The sequence below is a fragment of the Nicotiana tabacum genome, chromosome 19 (assembly GCF_000715075.1).
Source record: "Nicotiana tabacum cultivar K326 chromosome 19, ASM71507v2, whole genome shotgun sequence".
NCBI classification, from domain to species: domain Eukaryota; kingdom Viridiplantae; phylum Streptophyta; class Magnoliopsida; order Solanales; family Solanaceae; genus Nicotiana; species Nicotiana tabacum.
The window spans coordinates 115,705,446-115,714,283 of record NC_134098.1 but is presented as its reverse complement, the minus strand read 5'-3'; the positions used below and the strand labels follow the sequence as shown (position 1 = coordinate 115,714,283).

Genomic DNA, 8,838 nt, shown 5'->3' with positions numbered 1-8,838 from the left:
TTCCATATTTGGTAGGCTTAAATATTTTGAAAAATATTTTCCTCATGAACTCATTTTCCTCCAATTAGAGAAAAGTGTTTTCCCTATAAGATAAGGGAAAATATTTTTCAAAACTCTTTCCCAACCTCCCCCATTCCCTATCCCCACCAACTCCTACCACCCCCACCCACCCCCACTCACCCCAACTCCACCCACCCCAATCCCTACCCCAACCTCGCCACACCCACCCCACCCTAAATAATAAATAATATTAATAGTACTTTCTTTTCATGTTATAGATAGAGTATTTTTTTTTTTCATTTCAACAAATGAGTATTTTCTTTTCACGATTTTTTTTTTATTTTAACAAAAAATTACTTTATTTTCATTGTGTAGTAAAAATATTTTCTTTCATTTCAACAAATGATGTAGTAAAAAATATTTTCTTTCATTTCAACAAAACGATGTAGTAAAAAGTATTTTTTTTTATTGCAACAAAAAGAGTATTTATTTTTCATGATGTAGAAAAAGTATTTTCTTTCATTTCAACAAAATAAATACTTTATTTTCGTGTTGTAGAAATAGTACTTTCTTTTTCAACAAAAAAAAGAGATTTGTTTTTAGTTATGGAGCACAAATTTTAACGTTATTTTTGCGTAAAAAAGTAAAGCAACGCATTAATTCCTTTGGGTTTGTATGAATTTTTAAAAGAATAATTAAATTTTTGAAGAAAATAAAGTTATGAAAATGTTGAGTATTTGGGTTGGTTTTGGGTTTGGGGGGGGGGGGGATGAGCACCTAGGAAACTAAGGGACTTGGGAGAATACGTGAGGAGAGTAGTATAAAATATTATTTTCCTAAAAAATATTTTTTATATTCTAATCAAACACTAGAAAATATTTTTCGAAAAAAAGTTTTCACTTACCCACCAAACATGAAAAAATAAGCGATAAAACATCTCATTTTACATGTACCAAACACACCCAACATCTATTCCATTTTTATGTAAAGCAAACGATTACAATCTTTAAAAAGCTTTTATCAAGAATTTAAGTTATAAGCTGTTTTTACATTACACGCAAAAGATTAAATTTACAACAAAATATACACACCCGCAATTGCTACGTTTCATAATTATATTTATGCGAGTTTAACATTTCATCATTTTACAGGCTCAAAATTCAAGTGAAAACAACCACCAGCTTAAGAGATGAGGTTCTCTCGTTCAGACCCCGCAACCCCAACACGTTGGTCTAAAACTCACCATTCTTTCTCCTTCCCTTGGGCCACCCCCTAGATTTCCTTCTTCTGGTTTTCATTGCACACACTTCTCTTTCACCCCCGCAAAAAAATATCTAATTCAAACAAACTCTGAACCAACACAAAATTCTCTCTTAATTATTCCCCTGCAATTCAACAAAATTAGCTCATTCATGGCCACTGTTCCATTCTTGGCTGAGTCAAACCTCAAATGGAACCCTTTGTTTTATAATCCAAACCCAATACAGTATACCCGTTTCCTCCATTATCAAAAGCTTACACCCTCAAGACTCTCCAAACCCTCCAAGCTGACCGTCAAATGCTTCTTCAAGAACAATAAAAATGGTAACTATAATGATAAAAACGGGTTAGAATTGAAAAACGAAGAAACCCCATTTGATAAAGTTGTTAAAACTGTAATGAAAGCCATCAAAGCATTGCAGAAGCCAGCTGTAGCGGCTGTATTGGTGGGGTTGTTATTGATGTATGATCCAAATTCAGCATTGGCTGCTTCTGGTGGGAGAATTGGTGGCAAGTCATTCTCTTCTTCGCGGGGTTCTTCATCTTCGTCGAGGGGGTATTCTACGAGGAGAGCAGAGCCTAGTTTTTCGTATTCAGTTCCGTATTATGCGCCTTCTCCTTTTGGGTTTGGTGGTGGTGGTGGGGTTTATGTTGGCCCAGCTGTTGGTTTTGGGTTTGGGTCCAGTGCCTTTCTTATCATGATGGGTTTTGCTGCTTTTGTTTTGGTTTCTGGGTTTCTCTCTGATCGGTCCGAGGGGGGCAGTGTGCTTACTGCTACTGACAAAACTAGTGTTCTCAAGCTTCAGGTAATTAGCTGAACTGATTACATAAAAAGCATTTTCATCTTCATGATTAATATTAGTGGTTATTGTAAAAGAGCACAAATTTCATGTAAAAGTGTTGAAAAACATTATTTTTCATAGGTTACTTTAAGATTTGCTTTCCTTTGGTTGGTTATAGTTTTAGTGAAGTTATTAAGTAGTAATTATTCTTGCCTAGTTTAGTGGTGAAAAGTTGTTTGCTTTAGTTCTTGACATTTGGGTGATTGGTCAGTTTACTTATATGTGCAATGAAGAAGAAGTTGAATTGGGATGGTTGTTTTGAGCTTTGAGTTGCTCTTGAATTCTATGGAGAAATTTGAGATTAGTGATAGGTGTAACTCTGCACTGGGAAGGTTATTGGTAACGGCATAATGATGTAATGCTATATCCAATGAAGTAAAGAAGGAATATCTGCAGTACCTGGTTCAGCGTATCCACTGTTAAATTCCTCAGACATGCTTATGATGACCTTGGTATCTAAGGTTCTTGTAGCGAGATTGAGTACTATTGATTCAGTATGTTGAGCTCTTGTCATAGTGCTCTGTTGTTGCCATTTTTCTGAAAATTTTGTTTGCCTTGCATTTGCATTGTTCTTACAATTTCTTCTCTAGTGTTTAACTGCCTTTTCTCCTTTTTCCTGAAGGTTGGGTTGTTGGGCTTGGGTAGATCACTCCAAAAGGATCTCAACCGGATTGCAGAAGTGGCAGATACATCCACATCGGAGGGTTTAAGCTATGTGTTGACAGGTAAAACTTATTTGTGCAGATTGAAGCCCAAAAAAAGATATTTTAAACTATAGTATGTGTGCAAATATAGGAATGACGACTAGTTCCCATCTTTATGTTACCAATATTCTATCTAAATTTTTCTTATTGATGAAGAAATTTGAAAGTATCTTTGCTAATGCTGTTGAATTTGTCCAACATGTCTTCTCCCCCTTCCTCACCTCACCCTTTCCCAAAAGGGAAAGAAGAGAAGAAACGAATAATACAACACCTGTGCCTCAATTTGAACTAGTTGGGCTTGCTAAATGAATCCCTGTATCTATTCCAGCCCATTTGGGGCTGTTCCATTGCAATACTTGATAATAACTTTTCTTTAAAGACAAATTAGAGGATCAAAAAAAGGGATTCTGTTAATCTCACATTTATATCTATACTGACATACAACTATAAGCCCCTAGTCAAGTTCTTTTGTTATGATTAGAAAGAAGTCTAATCAAATAAAAAAGATTCTTCGCAAAATCGGACCTAATGTTAGAGTACAAACAAGGACTAAACCTTAATATGGACTAGTTGGTATCACTTATTTGGATACTTTGTTCTCATTGTGTTTTGTACTTTGTTAAGTCTGCATTAATTTCAAGAAATTGTAGGTTTTTTGGGATAGCTTCCGTCTGTATTTTTAGGTCTACTTGGCCCTCTTCTAACACCTTCAATCATCCTAATTTCACACCTATGTTGTTGCATTCAGATGTCTAAGTTGGACATTACGGGACCATCTCAAGCCATTGTCTGTGATTGTATTCTCTACGTTTCCTCCTTTCACCTTCTATCGCTTGTAATTATTTATAGTTGTGTCTAACCTTGTTTATGACTACACATCTATCTCAAAATTCACATTTTTACAACACTCATCTTGTGGATATATTAGGACATAGAGGTCCAATGTTTACTTACATATAACATTCTTGGTCTTCCAAACTTTATATAGAACTTACATTTTACTTTGATAGGTATCCTGTCATCGCATGACACTATTGTAGCTTTCCATTTAAGTCATCCTATCTCATTTTTTTTTATCATATCTTCATCTATTGTGTCATTCTCCTGAAGAACTGAGCGTAGATATCTGAACTGTTTGTATTTAGGCGGTAATCCTGTCAGATCTTACTTCAACTTCATTCTTCTTAGGCAGGCTAAACTTGTAATGTGTATATTCTGTCTTACTTCTCCTTATCCTCAGATCCTTACTCTTTAGAGCATAACTCAAACTTTTGGGTGACTCTTTTAATAGCTTCGTCGATTAACACAATATTGTTTGCAAATAGCATGCACTAAAGGACAATCTTGAATACTATTGGTTAGCTCATCCATAATTAGGGTGGTGTAAGCTCACGGTTATGGAGTACATAGATTTCTTCCCATGGTTCTCTTACACTTGTGACGGTTCCTTCACACATATCCTTTATAGCATTTATATTTGATACAATTTCTTTCTTTCGTATCATCCACCAAAAAGGAAAAAAGCCTTTATCTTTCCATGAATCCTGGACTTTATAATCTGCTATTATGGGGGTAGTAGATTATTTGAGTGAAAATAACTTCCCTACATTGGATTTCTCAGTATTTTCATTCCAATTCCTTATTAGGTCGAGAAAAACTTTTTTTTTTTAAATTTTTTATTTTACAACGGTGTTGTCCAGAAAAGACTTACTTTTTTTTTCCCTTCAAGATTTAATCTGACGGTGTTACAACCGTAGGGATTGGTTTAAATTTTGGCTTCAATCCTTTTATTTCTTGTTGAAATTGCTTACACCTTCTAATCTAAAGACTAGAAATTTGGCTATATTTTTCTATTGGTGTCCTGTGGGATTATTTATTTCTTACATAAGCTGATCGATTTTGGGTTTCCGTGTTGCAGAGACAACATTAGCTTTGCTTCGACACCCTGATTATTGCATCTCAGCTTATTCATCTGTGAGTAAAAGCAATACTTCCTTTATGCTGCTTTCTGCTGTTCGATGTGGTTTTAAATTGTGGTAGTGACATAACAATGAACTTTTGTCCCTTTTTTTCTCTGCAACAGCATCAGTTCCCTTTGTTCTTTTCTCATTTTTGCTCCTGATTTTGATCGAGTCAGACTTGAATTTATGATAGTTTTACTTTTTAAATCAGCTAAAAATTAAAATCCGTAAAACTGGTTTTAAAGTGAAGTTTGGGGCCTGTCCATTTAAAAATTGAATGAATGGGTTCTAAGTAAAACGGTCAAATTATATGTCTCTTTTCTGACACCAATTCTTAATTTTTGGAAGATGAAATTTTCTTATTTCGAAACTACAGAAAAAGTACTATATGGAAAAGCTGTTATCTAGAAAAATGTTTGACTTTTCATATAATAATGTTGTCATGCACTATTATCAAGTCCAATAAAATCTCGGTTTATGATCTTGTATTGGTAGAGCTCAGATTTTTGTAAAGAACAACGAGACTTTGTGCACTCTCTTGTTTCTTGATTGATATCCTTTACTGAGCTCGTTCTGCCATCTCTGTCACCTAGCCCTCCTCTCCTTTTTGTGGAAGAGAGACTTAAAAATCTCATAATCATGGAACTGCTAAAAAACCATGTCCTTAATTTGCATAAGGAGGTACTTTCAATGTACAAATGTCAAAATCCTGTCAGCTATATATTATGTCCAAATCAGAAGCAAAGTCACAAAGAATATCATCCAGTTCAGAACGGTGAGTGGAAGATAAGATTTTAGCCTATTAATGTGTGCGGTGCGGATTCCAGAAGACTCCTCGGGGCTTCTTGCATCTCTGGTTTGATTGATACTAGGGTGGGCGGGCAACCAAAATCTGGTTACTAGTCTTCAATATCGAGATGCATAGAGACATGGGATGATTATGATGAACTAATAAAAGCATTAGAAGTATGCTTTAGTTGGCTAGGGAGAATACAGTTCTTTACTCTCTTAGTTTCTGGACAGATAATTTCAGTAGTCCAACCTAAAATGTGAGAGAAATCATGATATCGTGGATGAGCTCCTAATTATTTCATCTACTGCCATTGATTCTATCAGAAGTAGACTGGTATTCATCCCTTGCATCTTTGAGAAACCTTGTAATCATGGTTGCGTCCTTCTAGTTTCATCGTATTGGTGCTTGTTTCTTCGGTGTATCCTTCTGCTGAGTACAATTCTGATACATTTATCAGAATTTCACGATACTTGAGTCCCTCTCATTTCTAGTTGCAATATTTTGCTTTTGTTTCATAACTTGTGAAAAAGAATCATAATCCTTATATGAACAAGCTTTTATCACGCCCAAGACTTCTTATTTTTAGTGCATATATGCTGCTATATTTACCTACGCATTAGCCGTGCAAGATAGAAAACTTAATACCTTAATATTCTAGTTTTTTGCGAAATGTACAAATGCAATGAAGTAACTCCTGTATGAATTATTTTAAGATCTCATATTTCCTTCGACTTCCGGACTATACATATGCTGAACTGTATAGGTCTGGTCCAAGCATCGGCATTTATCAAGTACCTTGACTGTGCTATTCTAGAACTGCTCTGCGCTGCAGCACCAGTGTCTGAGAAGAATTAGGGGGAAGTTTATAATGACCAAAGCAGTAAGGATGGAATAAGCATAGACTTTTGGTTCTCTCTTATAATAATCATGATTGGCGAAGGTTTTTGCTGTCTTGAGGGATCACAGTTCTTTCTCAGTATTTGGTTGACGATCTGTGTTATTAATTTGATTTCTGGATCAGTGATTATTTTTTCTTCAGCTAGGCTAGAAGATCCTTCTAGTTCCTTTTAGATATTTGGAGCTAGTCTTTTTTTAATCGGTAGTATTTGGAGCTAGTTTTCGTGAAAGTGTGTCTGGTTTTGTTACATAAAGGGGGAAAAAGCTGCTTCATCTTAATTTTATAGATCAGAACTGATCGTTTTGCTATAATTTGGGGAATATTGGTAACAGTAAATTGCTGTCTTTTAATGATCTTTATTTTTGGATCCAAACACGATATATTAGGTGGGTTTCCAGTCTGTTAAGTTTCTTAAGTATCTTTGTTTGTTGTCTCTCTCCACTTTGGCAGTTTCACACCTATGCATATCAGGAAGGTCTCTCACATTTTTCCTTCCACTAAGTATATTTGTTGTGTCTGCCATGCAGGTTGATGTCAAGAGGAGCATGGAAGAAGGCGAGAACCGATTCAATCAACTTTCCATTGAGGAACGTGGTAAATTTGATGAAGAGACACTTGTGAATGTGAACAACATTAAACGGAAAAGCTCTATGAGCCAGAGGGCAAATGGATTTAGCAATGAATACATAGTGGTAAGGATGACCTTGTATAGCCTTTCCATTTTAATTTTATAGGTATTTTTGGGCTGAATTGTGGAAAATGGGAAGGCCTGCTTTGGCTTATGTGGCTTCCTAAGTTCCATTAGGGAAAGCTTAAAGCTTTCTAAATGTCGGAAGGTCTTATCTTAGTGTTGTTGGTATTAGGACTATAGGGTTAAGTTTCGATAGCACTACAACATCCTCCCTACCTCCAAAGGAAGATTGAGAATAACATAAGTTAGATTATAAAGAAGTGTGCTATAAGATTTTCTGTATAGGCATCTCTGAATTGGATAGAGATGTAGGTCTTTAACCTTATCTGTTGTGATTTCTTTATTTCCTTTTAATATGACTGGTTCTTTTCCCCTTCATCATCGCTGCATGACACTTGCCAAGTTATCTTTTGGTAGATGTTGCATGAAGAGAATACTCGTTTATTTGCTTAGTGAAAAATATTTCGAGCGCAAAGATTCTTCCATTTTATCTACTGAAAGAAGTTTCCTCTTATACTTGATGTTTGCTGCTGACTAGTGTAAAAACTCTTCTGTAGTTTGCAGGTCGTTGGAAAATAATGATTTAACAATTAAAGAAAACATGGATCGTAAATGAATTATCTTTGTTTAGATATATCTTTGTTTCTTATTTAGGGCATAATGATATGTCAAGGTGGACTTTTGTTGATCTGGATGCCGCTCTCGAGAAGAAAAAACTGAGATCTCTGCATTTGATGTGAAAGACAAATGTCTACCTTCAATATTTTCAAGAGGATCTATACACTGCAATGGATTTATTGTTCTATCATTTAATTGCTGTTTTAGTTTCTATATCGCTTTCATTTTCTTCTGGAGTCAAATTTTCGCCATTGGCTTTATACACTAATGATCCATCCTTTAGTTGAATATATCTGATGTTCTCTTTCCACGATGATTATTCTTTTCTGCATTTGTGCAATTTCAGGTTACAATCTTGGTAGCTGCTGAAGGCGTTTATAAATTGCCTACTATTAATGGAAGTGGAGACTTGAAAGAAGCCTTGCAAAAGATTGCGTCCATTCCTTCCAGTAGAACACTAGTAAGCAAACGAAATGGTCAACCAGAAGCAACAAGTTTTCTGCTACTTCTAGTTTTTTTTATTTTTGATATTTACTTGTTGCAGGCAGTTGAGATTTTATGGACCCCACAGAACGAAAACGACACATTATCAGAACGAGAACTCCTTGAGGATTACCCTCTCTTGCGGCCTCTGTAAGAAAACTGGGATTTCATGCTTTTCTTTTACTTTCTAAAGATCATATAGCCTGCTGTCAACCCCTTTTTGTTATATCTTCATGTATATAGCTCGATAATATTTGTGTAAGAATGAGGTAAATCTTCCTAATTGTACTAGTAAAGTTGTTTATATAAATAGACCAGTTTCTCCTTGAGTTCCTCAGCAATCACTACTTCCACAATTCACCCCTAAAACTCTTCTCCACCCCTCAAAAGAAAAGAGAAGCCAAGTGAAATACATGTCCTTTCAGGATTTTAAAGGTGATATAGTGGCACTGTGGAGCTGCACTTGATCAGCATTACCTTTTGCATATTTTGTTAATTAAATATGGAAGATATATTTGCTAGGAGCCTTGGAGCAACGGTAAAGTTGCCTCCGTGTGACCTAAGGTCATAGGTTCGAGCCGTAGAATC

The 8,838-nt window shown here is 35.5% G+C and overlaps 1 protein-coding gene across 1 annotated transcript; it reads left to right on the top strand.

Moving 5' to 3' along the window:
- Positions 1–1,155: 1,155 nt before the first annotated feature.
- Positions 1,156–8,579, top strand: LOC107768484 (FLUCTUATING-LIGHT-ACCLIMATION protein 1, chloroplastic). Its single transcript, XM_016587613.2, has 6 exons — positions 1,156–2,066; positions 2,725–2,827; positions 4,725–4,780; positions 6,986–7,150; positions 8,114–8,227; positions 8,312–8,579. The coding sequence occupies exons 1-6, from the start codon at positions 1,413–1,415 to the stop codon at positions 8,402–8,404; spliced, it is 1,185 nt and encodes a 394-aa protein (XP_016443099.1). The 5' UTR covers positions 1,156–1,412; the 3' UTR covers positions 8,405–8,579.
- Positions 8,580–8,838: the final 259 nt, after the last annotated feature.

Bases quoted from the DNA above. Each gene is read 5' to 3' on its own strand.
- LOC107768484 (XM_016587613.2), top strand. From the start codon at position 1,413: ATGGCCACTGTTCCATTCTTGGCTGAGTCAAACCTCAAATGGAACCCT. The intron at 7,151-8,113 runs GTAAGGATGACC...GTGCAATTTCAG, and splicing joins TTAGCAATGAATACATAGTG to GTTACAATCTTGGTAGCTGC. The intron at 8,228-8,311 runs GTAAGCAAACGA...TACTTGTTGCAG, and splicing joins TTCCTTCCAGTAGAACACTA to GCAGTTGAGATTTTATGGAC.